At 40.5% G+C, this 15,542-nt stretch overlaps 1 protein-coding gene across 1 annotated transcript; it reads right to left on the reverse strand.

Moving 5' to 3' along the window:
• Nucleotides 1-2,494: 2,494 nt before the first annotated feature.
• tap2a (transporter associated with antigen processing, subunit type a) lies at nt 2,495-14,242 on the reverse strand. Its single transcript, XM_066674853.1, has 11 exons — nt 13,425-14,242; nt 13,198-13,312; nt 12,951-13,081; nt 11,424-11,629; nt 10,740-10,937; nt 7,445-7,573; nt 7,172-7,360; nt 6,147-6,320; nt 3,258-3,417; nt 2,993-3,129; nt 2,495-2,856 (listed from the first exon to the last, which is right to left on the reverse strand). Exons 1-11 carry the CDS (start codon nt 13,906-13,908, stop codon nt 2,644-2,646), a joined length of 2,136 nt encoding a protein of 711 aa, XP_066530950.1. The 5' UTR covers nt 13,909-14,242; the 3' UTR covers nt 2,495-2,643.
• Between the last annotated feature and the right edge of the window lie 1,300 nt (nt 14,243-15,542).

Below are 15,542 nucleotides of genomic sequence, written 5' to 3' on the forward strand. Positions count from 1 at the left end.
TAATGGACAAAAAAACCTGGATGCTGCTGAGTTCAAGAATTACAGGCCAATATCAAAATTTCTATTTACGTCTTACATTTTAGAGAAAGTGGTAGCTAACCAATTCACGGCTGCCCTGGAGAAGTATGATATTTATGACAAGTTTCAGTCTGGTTTTCACAAACGTCACTCTACAGAGACCGACCTTCTGAGGGTCTCTAATGAATCGTTGATGTCCTCTGACAATCTCTTGGGCTTCTTTCTCCTGCTGTCCACTCGAGTTTGCGTAACTTAGGTGTTAAACAGCTGACAAGATCGTGTTTCTTTCATCTAAGAAATATAAGTAAACGGGGAAACAGCGGATCGTGAGGACAGCTGAGAAGATTATCGGTGTGTCTCTTGTGGGAGATCACACACACCCTTCACACACACTCCTCAACCTACTGCCGTCTGGAAAAAGGTATCGAAGCATTCGAGCCCTCACATCCAGACTCTGTAACAGTTTCTTCCCACATGCTATCAGACTCCTGAACACCTAGAGACTGAGACTGGACTGAAGAAGCGCACCCACACACCTTCACAAAACACTGGTCTGTTAGACTGTAAATGAGTGTACTGTTTACACATATCCTGTTTACATCATGGTTACATTCAGTTACCGTTTACAGCACAAATACACTTTAAATTGCAGTATCTCTCCCCCCGTACTGTCTTGTATTGTATTGATATTGTTTTGTATTTTCTTAACCATGTCTTTTGCACTTTAATGTGTGTGCACAGTTTTATGTAGCACCTTGGTCCTGGAGGAACGCTGTTTCGTTTCACTGTGTACTGTAAACACTGTATACTGCTGAAATGACAATAAACTTCTTGAACTTGAACTTGAATCTGTAGTTTCAAACGCAGAGCTAGAGATGATTATTCATGTTTTATTATGATTATTCAATCTCACGTTGATTATCGTAATGCACTCTTCTCCTCGCTTAGCATGTCTGCTCGTAACAGCTATTTCAACCACGCAGACCCAACGGCTGTGTTTTCTGGACTTTATTAACACAAAGACTTTCCAACACGGGACAACAACACTCTGGACCAGGTCTTCACCACACAGAGAGGAGCTTACAATGCCCTGCCTCTCCCCCTCCTTGGCGTCTCTGATCACCTCACTATTATGTTAATGCCAGCTTTCAGACCAATGGTTAAAGTCATCAAACCAGTTCTAAAGCAGGTACGGGTGTGGCTGGATGGCTCATCAGAGGCACTTCAGGACTGTTTTAGCACCACAGACTGGATATTCACAGATATTCAGGGGAACACAGAAACTGGCTCCACTTACATCACCAAGTGCGTTGATGATGTAACTGTCCTCAAGGCTATCACCACTCGTGCCAATCAGAAGCCATGGCTGACAGGTGAGGTCCACATGTCCCGTGGCATCAGAAAGGCTATAAGGCAGCATTCCAAGAGAATAGTCCAACGCATGGTTATTTCACAACCATGAAAACCTGTTAGCCAGCCAGAAAATGTGACTCTCAAAACTCAAACACTCACACACATTCAAACTCTCATACACTCACTGTCAGAGGGTTTGATAGTGTGTGAGGGTTTGATGGGAAGTGTGAGAGGTTTGATAGTGTTTATGAGAAGATTGAGGTGTGAGAGAGAGTTTGATAGTAAGTGTGAGAGTATTAGTGTGTGTGAGAGGTAAGTTTAATAATTATCGCATCATAAACGGCCACAGCAACCTTAGTGGGTAGGTGTAGGATACTAGTGCACCTAAACGTAGGTGGGTGTTTCTGATTGTATCATAAACAGACACAGTGACCTTAGTGGTTAGATGTAAAATCAGTGGGTGATAACAGGATTTTTTGTGGCTGCAGGTAGGAAGAGAGTGGGGTGCGCTCTATGTGAAGCTCTAATGGATTGACATAGGATATTTTACATCTTGTGTATTATTATTCATTATATGTAAGCACTTATCCAGTTCAGGGTCACGGTGGGTCCAGAGCCTACCTGGAATCATTCAGCGCAAGGCGGAAATACACCCTGGAGGGGGCGTCAGTCCTTCACAGGGCAACACAGACACATTCACTCACACCTACGGACACTTTTTGAGTCACCAATTCACCTACCAACTTGTGTTTTTGGACTGTGGGAGGAAACCAGAGCACCCGGAGGAAACCCACGCAGACACAGGGAGAACACACCACACTCCTCACAGACAGTCACCCGGAGGACACCCACGCAGACACAGAGAGAACACACCACACTCCTCACAGACAGTCACCCGGAGGAAACCCACACAGACACAGGGAGAACACACCACACTCCTCACAGACAGTCACCCGGAGGAAACCCACGCAGACACAGGGAGAACACACCACACTCCTCACAGACAGTCATCTGGAGCTGTGTGACTGCGACACTACCTGCTGCACCACCGTGTATGATTATAAAATTACATTTTTTACAGTGGGAGCACAAAATATCCACAAGTAATATCATTAATCTTCACTTTATTTAAATACCAGTATAACACCAAAAACACTTCAGAAATGATGCACAATGCCAAATATATTTACTACAACGTTATATTTTTAGTTTGTTTAGTTGTCACCCTCTTGCTCTAATAAAATGTTTGTTAGAGTGTATATATTTTGCGTATTAAATTGGTTTAGAATTATCATGTTCAGCAAAGAGCTTTTCTTTCAGTTTATAGTAATGTCCCATCTTCTTCATCAGTTCCTGATGAGTGCCATGCTCCAAAACTGTCCCCTTGTCAATCACAATGATCTGGTCTGCCCTCTCAATGGTTTTCAACCTGTGTGCAATCACCAGTAATGTCTGGTGGGGACAGTTTGCCAAAGCCTCTTGAACCTATGAAATGATGAAAACGTCTTGTTACAGTGTTTCTCTGAATGCATTTTCTTTGACTATTACACGACAAAAATAATACGTTATTTCTTGTACAATTAGAGAGTGTGTAGATACAAGACGTGTATTTTTTTTTTACCACTTGTTCACTTTCTGCATCCAGAAAACTGGTGACCTCATCCAGTAAAAGAACCTGTGGCTGTCTGATCAGAGCTCTGGCGATGGCAATGCGTTGCTTCTGACTGCTACCAAGAAGGCTTCCTCGTTCACCCACATCTGATAAACAAGATTTTTCAGCATTTTTAAAAGATAGCTTTCTATATGTATAATTATATCTTATGTGAAATCATGTGACAGTTGGTGTAAGCCTGTTCCAAATACAGATTCTAAGCCAGTGTATTTACCTGTGTCATATTTTTCCTTTAGCTGGGAAATGAATTCATGGGCATTAGCTTTACGGGCTGCCTCTTGAATGCTCTCAGGTGAACAGTCAGACAGGCCATAGACAATGTTGTCATGTATTGTACCTGAGAAAAGAACAGGTTCTTGGCCCACCACAGCAATCTGCAGATAATGATAATACTTATTACAGTGACTGTGATCAACATGCATTTCAATCAAACAGTTGCTATAGGTTTGACATAGAGTGACAGGTTTATGTTTTTATGCTTTATTCTGTAGGGTGTCTTTAATTCATTTGATGGACATATATATTTTTCTCTTTCTACAGTTTTGAGATGATCTTTTAGTAGGTGTGTAGGGAGGCTGCAGAAAACACACCTTTATGTAGTTATGCCAGTCTTTCCCAGTCTTTCTCAGTCTTTCTAGACTGTTCTCACTGAGAGTACTTGTTGCATTAGCCATTCCCCCAAGAACTAAATAAAACATTAATTAATTTACTCATTCCTTCATTGTCTGAAACCGCTTATCGTCTTCAGGGTCTCAGTGGGTCCTGAGCCTACTCAGAATCACTGGACGCAAGACAGAAACACACCCTGGAGGGGGCAACAGTCCTTCGCAGGGTGACACACACTCACATTTATAGACACTTTTGAGCAGCCAATTCATCTACCAACATGTGTTTTTGGACCATGGGAGGAAACCTTCACAGGCAAGGGTGAACACACCAATAGCCAATGTTATCAATTGCTTAAGTTTCAACATGCTTTTAAGCTTACCCATATTACTTATAATAATCTTAAAAATGTAGTGTTCTTCTCTTATCGTAGTATTTATTGTAAGTTGTGTTATAATTTTGTCAGCCTGTTTTTTAAATGACTTTCAAAAACACTTATTCTTTATTTGTGTTAACAGTGATGCAGTGGGTGGTTATGGTTCTCCTGGCCTGGGCTCAGTGTAAATTTAGTTGTTAAGAATAGCTGGTTGCTGATCGAATCATAAACAGCTACAGTGACCTCAGTGGGTAGGTGTGGGATACTAGTGCACCTAAATGTTGCTAGCTGTAGCTAGTTGCTGATTGGACCATTTATGGCCACAGTGACCTTAGTGGTTAGGTGTAGGAACAATGGGTGATTTTTTTGTGGCTGTAGGTAGGAAGAGAGTGTGGTGGGCCCTATGTGAAGCTCTAATGGATTGGCATAGGATATTTTACATCTTATCTTGTGTATGATTATAATTATAAAACAAAATAAACAGTATAATGTAAAGTTATACTGAGGAACAAAATTAGTTCTTATTTTTTGCTTTATATGTTTGGCTTTTAGCTGACACCAGCAAGGTATTTCGAGAAAGACTGTGACTGGGAACAGACTGATTTGTGGTCATTTAAAGCTTCATGATGTGATGAAGTTTGATTATGAGAATAGACCAACCTAGTTTAACCATTTATTGATGAAAGGCCATTGGCTTAAACCCAATCTGATTTTCCTTGAGATGTTCTCACTGTGTGCAGTTCCCTTTCCACATGAATGACTGATTTTCTTTATGGTACAATTTCCTTACATTTCCTTGTTCATTTTTTTTGCATCACTCATGATATTTAAAATATATCTGATGCCATAGAGAAAAGATGATTTTAAATCCTTGAGGAAATGTGTAAGAGGTCTGCCTGGGGCTGGGGCGAGGCTGCCTGCTAAGCCACCCCCAGTCACTAGAGGGAGACAGAGACACTCTTAATTTGGGGCAATTGGTTCAACCTGGGCTACTCCTACTTAAGGGAAGCCAACACACACCTCAGTGCTCAGTCTTGGGTTTCTCTTTTTAGAGTGCTGTGTAAGTCTGGCCGGTAATTTGGTAAAGGCTCATGAGTTTTCTCTTGGGTCTCTCTCTCTATCTTCTGTTTCTCCACAAGAGATTTCCCTCTGGTTTTTCTCTTGGGATTCAATATTTTCTTTTCTTTACCATTTTTTTAGTATAAATAAATAATTAGAAATAAGTTGTGTTCTATCTTTAATTTCTTTTGTCTCGTCTTGTCCCTCCCTTTTGTTTTGGGAAACTCTCTTGCCTTTGTTTTCTTTTGCTCAATTCTGAGCTGATCAGTTTTCCCCTGACATCTTAAGTTTTCCTCTTGTGTTTCATTTTGTCTTGGCATTAATATCCAGACTTAGGGTTGTTTGTGTGTCTCTGCACTTGAGGCCTATTTCTCTAGTGCTCTGTTGGTGGCTTGCCCTGTTCCAATCCACTCCTGGGTGAGCTGCCACATTACAAAATGTACGTGTTGCCTGACAGAATGCATGACTGTTAGTGTTTTGTAGACCTGTGACCACCATGAATTATCCAAACGTGTCCAGCCTTGACTCTAACAAATAAAACTGAGAAACAATTCCTTAAAAATCGTAAGTAAAAAGCTGTTCTGTATTTACTCAACATAAAATGGATGGAGACATTTAATGTGCACCAATTTTTCTGAATATTTGTAATGCTATTTTTAAGTAGTTTTCCAAGTATTTAAGGCAGAGTTTCACTCGAGGTACTGTGGTGGCACAGTTGTCGATTGCATGTAATACATTTATGATTTATTTTTACAGGTTTTACAAAAGTGTTATTTCTAAAAGCAACATCCCACTAAAAAATAAAGATAAAATAATTAAAAAAATTTTTTTTAATGGAATCATTTCAAGAACCTTGTGTAGAACATATATTTTTAAGAGTGAATGTCAAAGTCAGGAAGACCAAAGATGATGAATGAGCAGATGACTGAGGGCTACTGCTAAAATAGCCACTTTGACCTATCAATTACAACCTTTACAAGATGTTTTTCAAAATCCATAGCATGTTTGCAAATTAGCAGCAATTCCCCAGTGACACTACTGCAACATCACACTTCATTTTACCTTGCTATGTAGATACTTGTGCTGGTAGTTCTGAAGAGGCTGACCATCCAGTATGATCTGTCCAAGCTGGGGCTCATAGAACCTCTGCAGCAAACTTACACATGTACTCTTTCCCCCACCAGAAATCCCTACCAGAGCCGTCATTTGACCTGGTTTCAGCTCCAGGGAGAAGTCCTGAAAAAAAATCACAAACAGGAACTGACTACTGTTTTTTCATTAATATGTAAACCTGTAAAATATGTTACAATGTAGACACAACATTCACAAACAACCTACAACTTCACATTTCTTTCTTATATAAACCATAAAAGACATTACTAATCTACTACAGCTAGCCCTTTCAACTACTAATTTAATCTTGATTTATATGTTTTTTTTTTTTTTTCCATTTGTGTTAACGACATGGAACTCTGTTTTTCACTTTCTTTTGCTTAGAAATGCAGGGAAATTTGGGATATTTACTTTTTACCAGACTACATGGAAAATTATACAGCACACTTTTAGGAACAGACATTAATTTGCAAAATACATTTACAAAAAATATAATTCATGGGAACAGTATGCTCTTGTATAATGTACTGATAGTTTATTGTATTCTATTTTGAAAGTACAAAAGAGTTCAATTCCAAATGCAATAACATGTAATTTATTTATTTGTTTTCTGAATTAGGCTTGGGACTAAAGTTGCTGGTTCAACTCCCATGACCCACAGGAAAATCTGGGGCGGTGGGAATGAAGGAACAGCAATGTCCTCCTCCTTCAATCCATGGCTGAGGGGCCCTTGAGCAAGGCACCAAACCCATAACTGCTCCCCGGGTGCCAGGGATGGCTGCCCGCCACTCTGGGGGGGGGTGTTCACAGCCCCTAATGCACTAGTGTGTGTGTGTTCACTGCCACAGATGGGTTAAATGCAGAAGACACATTTTGTTTTACGTTGTACAACGACAAATAATTGCAGATTTAATTTCATTACATTGTCATCTAGAATTCTGCCACAAAGTTAATAAAGGATCTCTATGCTGTACCTTGAGTACAATGTGATCAGGGCGTGTTGGATAGGAGAAAGTGAGATTCTGAAAGCAGACATGCCCTTTCAACTTCTCTGGCTGCAAAGTCCCATCCATGCTCACATTCGGCTTGCGGTCCAGGTACTCAAACACCTTTCCTGCTGCTCCCACACAATTCAGCATATCTCCAAATATGTAAATCAAGGTCTGTGTATGATATATCAGAAAAAGAACTTTGTTATAAATGTTTGGTGATTTTGACTTATTTTAGGTATGGTTAAAGAAAAATACCCTAATGTTGTCCCCCAAATCTGACTGGTATAGGATGAATGACACCAGAGTCCCCGTTGTCATTTGACCATATTGGATAAAGAGCCTTCCATAGTGCAGCATAGCCACCTTCACTCCCATCTCCACCAGCTGAAAATGACATACACGAATAGAAACACAGTTTCACATATGGTACCTAACAAAGCAAGTACACCCTTGCTCAATGTTAATAAATGATTAAAATAGGGGTTGTTTGTTCCCCAAAAATGATTGGGGAATATGCACTCAGGTAGACAGCACATGGTCAAATACACTCTTCATCCACCGCAGGCCACTAGTTTGTTTCCTGGGGTTTGGGGAGGCAAAAAGCCTCCAAATCATGGATGCCCAGCTATGTGTAAAAGGGCAGTGATGGAAGACCAACACCGATTTCCCTTCTCTTTCTATTTGTCACGTGACTTTGTTTTCATTTGTTTTTTTTAACAACAAAAACCATTTGAAAGTGACTGCCAAGTGGGAGCTGATCTCACTTGGGAGAGCAGTGTCTGGATTGGCAGACGTGGATATAAGCTAGTATTCCTCAGTGTCACTCATTCCATTTTTGCACTGCACATTCAGATTTACACACTCCACCCACGCACTTCGGTTTAGAAGTATGACTTGGATACTAGACATTTTACTAGATTTTAGAGGTAGTATGTAAGTTAGAGTTGAAAATAAATGTATGGTATTCTCAGGATCGTGGGGCAGACTGACGGAGGCGGACACACTTGCTAAAACACCTAACTTTTATTTACAACACAAGATAGCAATACAAAGACAGACTAAGATAACTAGAGAGAATACTTAAAGAAAGACTGAGACAGAAACTTGGAAACAATGACTTGGACAGAGGGAACTGGACTGACAGGGAACTGGACAGAGAAACCTAGGTAGAGGGAGCTAAACATCGAGAGAGAAAAACAGACTAATCTTAGACATTGAGCTAAATAGACACCTGAACAGCAAGAACTAAACAGACAACTTGAACATAGACATAAACAGAGTAAACACACAAACAGACAAGAGACATACAAAGACTGACTAGGAGGGCATGAGAAATAGACGGGACAGACAGACCGGAGAACACAAAACAAAGGTGGAATGTCCAACACAGAAGGAGTCACACAAAGGAACTTAAATATACCACACAGACAAGGGACACCTGAAACAGATAATGAGGAGGCTGGACTACAAATGAGACACAGGAGGAGGAGGCACAAAGGCGGGACTAGGGCGGAGACATGAACAATAACAAACAGAGCCATGTGCTAAGTGAGCACATGGCACAGACAACAGACAGGACAAGGGCGTGACAGGTATTATTACTGGTGTAGTATTATTATTATTATTATTATTATTATTATATATACAAGTATAAGAAGGTACAAGAGCAGAGTCTAATGTGAGAGTTTGGGTGATGAGTATGAGAGGAGGTTAGTTTGGTGTAAGGTCTTGGTGTTTGTATGCTAATTTTGGTAATTTGGTCTCTCTCTTGGTAGCGTGAGGTGCACCATTTGGGAGCAGACTGAGATTGACTTTGTCAATGGTAAAAAAATCAGAGATAGTTGAAGGTCTTACAAAATGGCTTGTTTACCTGATCCATTTAGGGAATGTAAAGAAAGGGCAAAGGAACAAGAAAAGTGAAAGGGAAGTGCAAGAGGCACGAAGAGCAAGAGCGCATGTCAGTTCAGTTAGAGTTAGCTCAAATAGAGTTGGAGCAAGACAAACTTAAGGCTTCAAATAGACAGCAGCAACAGATGCATGATTTGTGTTTCGACTTCAGTAGTAGTTTGTGTTTAATGCCTAGATTTAGTGAGGATTGTGTGGGTCTGTTTTTTTTTTATTTTTTATTTTTTTGAGAAAATGGCTAAAGAATTGGACTGGCCAGAAAAAATGGCTTTGGTTGGTTCAGAAGCTTATCATCAGTTGTTTAGAACTCTGTTAGAAGCAGGGGATAAATTTATGGATATAGCCCAACAACAGGAAGTGGCATTTGATGGAGGTGGATAGGAGCCTGTAAAAGGTATACTTTTCAGGAGTTAAGGCAGCTTATGTTAATGGAGCAGTTTAGGTCAAATGTACCAAAGCACCTGGAAATATACCTCAGTGATCAAGGGGTGCAACAGCTGAAGAAGGCAGCCATGACTGCTGATTCTTATGAGTTATCTCATAAAGATATATCAGGAAAAGGGAAGGTAGTAGGGAAAGAAGATGGTAGACCCTCTTTTGAGAGGCATAAGTCTGTTGGGGTTGAATTTAGGTCAAAATTGCAACCAGAATAGCCCACCATCCTGAGGAGGGCAGATAAGTGGTACCCATCTGGCTAAAAAGGAAGAGAGTAAGCCTGTAGCCCTGCTTATGACTCAGTCAGAGTTTTTTTCCATCCCTAATAAATAAATATAAATATATATATATATATATATATATGAGTTTGTTTCATCGGGGTCAGTTTCAGTTTTGCCAGAGGGGGAGGTAATGCCAGTGACCATATTAAAGGATACTGGGGCTGCGCAGTCCCTGGTATTGGATAAAGTTCTGGCCTGAACCTACTTTAGCTGGGGCATTGGCTTTAGTTTGGGGAGTCACTCTGTAACTGTTGCCTTGTATAATCTTTTATCTGAACCCTGGGGGTGGTTCCATCTTTACTGGTAGAGGGAGTGACATTCCTTTTAGGTATTGACTTGGCTGGGTCCCAGGTGTGTCTGACACAATTGTACAACAGGATCCTTGTGAGATGGCAGAGACACAAGCTTTAGAAGCAGAATAACCTGAGATATTTTCAGCATGTGATAACACGTACAAAATCTCACAGTGCGTAGAAGGGGATATCAGTGGGCCAAGGTAGTACTTGTAAAAGCCCTGGGATGTTTAGGGAGACATTGGCAAGTGTAGGAGATTCCCTTAATTATTCACAGGAGGAGTTAATAGCACAGCAGTCTCAGGATCCTCCTGTTGTACCACTAAAGGCTACAGCATGTAGTCTTACTGATAGCCAGGTGGCACCTGAGATGTTCTATATACAAGAAGTTTTAATGAGAATACGGAGGCCTCAGTAGCGGCCTGCCACAGAGAGTTGGTAGAGCTACTCTTCTACTTCACCATTTACTGGGAAATTTGAAATAAATTACAATGAAACAATGAATAGATCTACTAAGTAAATAAAGTTAAACATACGAGTGCTTGAATTCTGCTCTCCTAGAAGTGTTGTGGTGGTGATGCTTTATGAGGTATAATAAATAAATAATAAAATGGGGGAGACTGATTTCATACTTACCCGTCTCACCAGTAGATACACTGCTCTGACGGTATCCCGTCGAGTCTTTAGTTTGTGTGTGTCCATCAATCGGTCATCATAACGGCATGATTCACTCCGCTCAGAGTTAAAGCTCTTGACCGTTCTGATGCCTGACACTGTCTCACCTGCAGCATCATTGGCTCTTGCTATAGAATCTTGCACCGCCTTTGACAGTCTCTGCAATAAGCATGTATAGGTAAATTTCTACTGTTCTTTTGCCGATATTGAATGCTTTAAAATTTAAATTGAGTTCTGAGGCAACCCAGCAGTTCTGGATTTAATCAGCTTTGAAATCTCACAAATATTTAACACTTCAAGCTTTCAACCCCCTGAATGTGGAGACAGTCCTGATTCTTGTGGTCATTTTGAAACGCTATATTTAAAAAGACTGATTCCACAAACATTGTTCCAAGACATAATTCAAAAGTAACGAAAGTCAGTATATGAAGTATGAATGATAATGTAATATTGTCATTTAATATCATTTAACTAATACATGAAACACCAAACGGGTGGCAGATAGTGTCGCTGACACACAGCTCACATGGTAGGTGGACTGGCTACTCAAAACCTGTGTGTGTGTTGCCTTGGAAAGGACTGGCACCCCCTCCAAGAAGTTAAATTCAGTTTAAAATGTATTAGTTATGTCTACTTGGTCAGTACCTGGTAATGTGTGTCATAAATATTCTGTAGCAGGCCCGTCAAAGGTGTCTCCAACAGCATCATTAGTGTGAGCTTCCAGGAGAGGCTGAACATCAGATACAGCATGCCCATGGTATTAATAAAGGTCCTCAAAAGCACATTCACATTTAGGGCTACAGCTCTGGCCATCAGGTTGGTGTCTGTGGACAGTCTCGATGTAATGTCACCTGCAAAAATACGTGTGATATTAAATGTGCTGTTTATGACAATATCACACAGAACAAGTGAAGCTCTGTGCTAGCAGATGTTTGAAGCCAGTTAAAATGAGTTTAAGGCTTACAATGACTCAGATTCCATTTAATATGTTTCTCATGGCTTGATTTTATTTTATTATATTTCTTGTAAAAGATGCATGTGTAAGTTCCTCTGAACTAGCTAATGTTGTTGCTCATGGATTGAAAGTAAAACTAAATTGGAAATCGTGTTTCCCTTTGTAAATAGCATTTATAAATACATCTGAGCTACGTAGCTGTGTTTATCTGATGTAAGTGGGGTGTTTGTAAGGGGTAGTGAAACACAACATTTTTCAAAGTGAAAGTAACTACATTTCAAATCTATGGGAAAACTTGAATTTAGTATTTAAACTAAATGAATAAATTTGACCCGTGTCTAAACTAACAACGTAACGTTAACAAAGAATAGGTAGTGCCTTTACCTTAAAATTACAGCTTTAAAACCTTTGTGATGTTTCACTGACCTGTGGTAGGGAGAATATAGCCTCTGTTTTTGATGATGGCTTGTTCAGTGGAAAAATTAGGAGCTAGCGATCTAGACAACTGGCACTTTGCACTGTACAAATTAATCAGGAATCTAACTTGACAGTGTCATCTAACACTGAAGAGTTTTATTTCTTTGGTCACCTCATATAGAAATACCACCAGTAACCACTAGATTCTTAAAGCTTCACTTTATCTACAGACTGAGCAGTGTTTGTGGAGAGCTTAATCCTGGAGGTCAAGTTATTTTGCCTCTACAGTGAATCAAAAATCAACTGTGGTCATAAACAAATAAAATGCCATTGAGTTGCCCTCAGAGAGATTTCGATCAGAGCCCAGCTTTATCACTACTCATTTTTATGGCTATGGCTCATTTTTATTTTTAGCTGCAGGAGTTCCAGAATAAAGAGTATTGTGATGTTTACGGAAAGCTTCTCTCTCTACACAGCTCTGGCTGTCCATACAGGGCTGTGCCCAACATTTATCAGTGCCTTATTCACTATATACTTCACTACATGGTGTGGGAGCAATGATACTTAGAGGCAGGACAAACCATCTCACAGAGCTTGGTTAATGCAGAATAAAGTAGAAAAAAAATCCTCCTTTTCCCTTTTGGCGGTGTGCTGCACCATCACCGTAATAAAAGGACCGCCCAATGATCGTAGAAGTTCCCTTTAAGCAACAGCAGTTGGTTTGAAGTATTTCTGGAATAAGAGCGTGCTAAAATGAATGAGGAAGTTAATATTAGATATTTATAGCATCAAAAGTGTACCTGTCTTTGTGGCCTCAAAGAAGCCAAGTTCTTGTCTCACCAAGGTCCCAAAGAGCTTCAGCTTCACTCTACAAATGAAGCTCCCAATAGCACACATGAAGAGGCCTCCTCTGCAGCCTGCACTGAAAGAGCTGAGGACATGCACATGATTACAGTTATAATCTATATATACAAAATAACACAGTGCTCACAATAAAAGAAAACTCTTACAGTGGGTTATTTAGTGTAGCATACAACTTTAATTTACCTTCCAAATGAGAACAATGTCATGAATATTATTGCTGATCTGAAATCACCCCAGTGGTACTCCGCTCTCAGGATATCGATGAGTTTCCCAGTGTACAGAGGGATGAACATGTGGACTGAGAACACAAGGACAGATGTTGAGCCAGGCATCTCCACTCACCTAAGCAAGTCAGTCATTTATTATTCGTTTTTACTACGTATTGGATACGCTACGTTAGAACAACTTACAGAGAACAGCTAACGCTAGAAATCCAAACGCTCCGACCAACAGTAAGTAGTCCGGCTTGTAGAAGGATATCACTCTCATGAAGAGGACTCGAGCCTTCTGTTTCGTGTCTTTCCCGTTATTTTCGCCGTTAGATTCACACAGCATCGTCTCCCAAAACAAGCATCCGAGAGCCGCAGCGACACTTCCGAACAGCCATGTGTGGAATCTCGCAAGCGGAAAGTTCCCAAACAGAGATAACCGACCCGTTTCGTACACCGGACCGATTAAACAGTGAGCCAAGATCCATCGCGTCACCACTGACCCTTTAGCGCCTTCACACAGGAGACAAGCTCCGTACATGAGACCCCAGCGCAGCACTGACTCCAGCCACGGTTTAACCAGCAGCTCACCTCCAGACCCCAGGTGTGTGTGTGCGGAGTCTAACACACAGAGCACGGTCAGGTCCACACACACCGTGAAGACGAACACCGCGAATGTTCTCATGTTTAAACGAACGTCGACACTTTTACAGACCACTTCACAACAGCCGCGCTTCAGCGACAACGAAACCGGACGAAACACTTTAGTGACCGCGAAATCCAATGCTCATTCTCAGTGTTCCTGTCTCTTTCTCTGCCCTCTCCGAACTGAACCGTGCAGTGGAGAGTTTGTACAAACTGGCTTCTGAAGTAGTTTCAATTTCATTTTCATTCTAGAAGGGGTTTTCCTTCACCACCACTTTGTAACAGAATCAATACAAGGACATAACCCATAGATCTCAGTGTACACACAATCAGCCGTAACATTAGGACCACCTCCCCGTCCCTACACTCACACTGAAGGTGAAATCTACCGCCAAAGTGTTGCTGTGTGTCAGACGGAGGGGGGGGTTACAAAGTATGCAGAGCAAACGGACTAGAGTCAGTCAGTAATAGTATATCCACAAAATGCTCCTGTACGGGCGGTGGGGTTCAGAGAATGAACAGAAAGTGTGACATCCGTTAGGTGGTCGTAATATTATGGATGATCACTGGATATTTTTGTTCACATTTAAAAGCAGGACCCACTAGAAAACAACGATTAAAGCAATACGAAAATATTAGTTTGGTTTGAATTTTGGTAAAATATTATTCTCTTTCTCTTTCCAGCTTTTGAGGAGAGAGATCTCAAACCTACTGATCTGAACACTGCCTAGCAACAGATTAGTCATATTTAAAGGCACAGTCAACCTGTAAGATGCCTGCACTGCACGCGACGCATGAACGGAGTCCCACGTCCTCCAGGTCTTTCACAGGGAACCCCAGGTGTTTTCAGTCCAACACGAGCAGATACCCCTCTAGTGAAATTACCAAGAAAACCATAGAAAGAGACCAGGGGCTGTGATGTGTACGATACAAAGGCACTGATTTGCCCGATTTTCATCATAAAGGCAATATCTGGCAATAGCCAAAAGAGGGGAGAATTTTTTAAATATATTAAACAATGTGCAAAACTAATTCTGCTCTTTTATGTATCATCCCAAGCCTCTTTGGACCATTTATTATTAACACCCTGCATGCACCCCTCTTCCATAAAAATGTCTTTACAAACATTAATCTACAATTAAATCCAGAAGACTGCCGGAGAACAGTGTTTTGGGTAGACCTCTTAGTTTTGAACGCCATGTAAAATCAGTGTAGCAGTGGACAGTACTGATTTTTTAAAAACATCTTGAGTAAAAAACCTTCTCACTCCTGAGGGGCTTGGAAAACATCCCCTGAGCATACAAACAAATAAATTAATAAATGTCTCTTGAATTAAACATTTCACATCAAGCCCCTCTGAATGACTGTTTACATCTTTATTTTTTTTGGGCAGAAATTTAGAAAAAATGGCTTTATATTTTGCAAACAACTATAACTTCTGATGAAAAATGAAAACCTCGGATGAAAACCCAATGACTTCTTTACAGGAGGTGTTTGTTTATTTGAATGGGGTATGTCCATGAGATGATGGAAATCTGTTGGCCAGTTGACAAGGATTAGTTGATATCCTTGAATATGGCATGATGTAATTGTGTATACCCACATAGACTTTAAAGAATTATAAGTAAGGAATCCAGATCCATAAATAAGCTTTACGGTTGTAAGAAGAGCCTT

Source organism: Hoplias malabaricus, chromosome 6 (genome assembly GCF_029633855.1).
Source record: "Hoplias malabaricus isolate fHopMal1 chromosome 6, fHopMal1.hap1, whole genome shotgun sequence".
NCBI lineage: Eukaryota > Metazoa > Chordata > Actinopteri > Characiformes > Erythrinidae > Hoplias > Hoplias malabaricus.

Excerpts from the sequence above, each read along its gene's own strand:
- tap2a (XM_066674853.1), bottom strand. The coding sequence starts at position 13,908 with ATGAGAACATTCGCGGTGTTCGTCTTCACGGTGTGTGTGGACCTGACC. Across the intron at positions 7,361-7,444 it reads ATTTGGGGGACAACATTAGG|ACCTTGATTTACATATTTGG; the intron begins GTATTTTTCTTT and ends TATCATACACAG. Across the intron at positions 3,130-3,257 it reads AAAGGAAAAATATGACACAG|ATGTGGGTGAACGAGGAAGC; the intron begins GTAAATACACTG and ends CTTGTTTATCAG.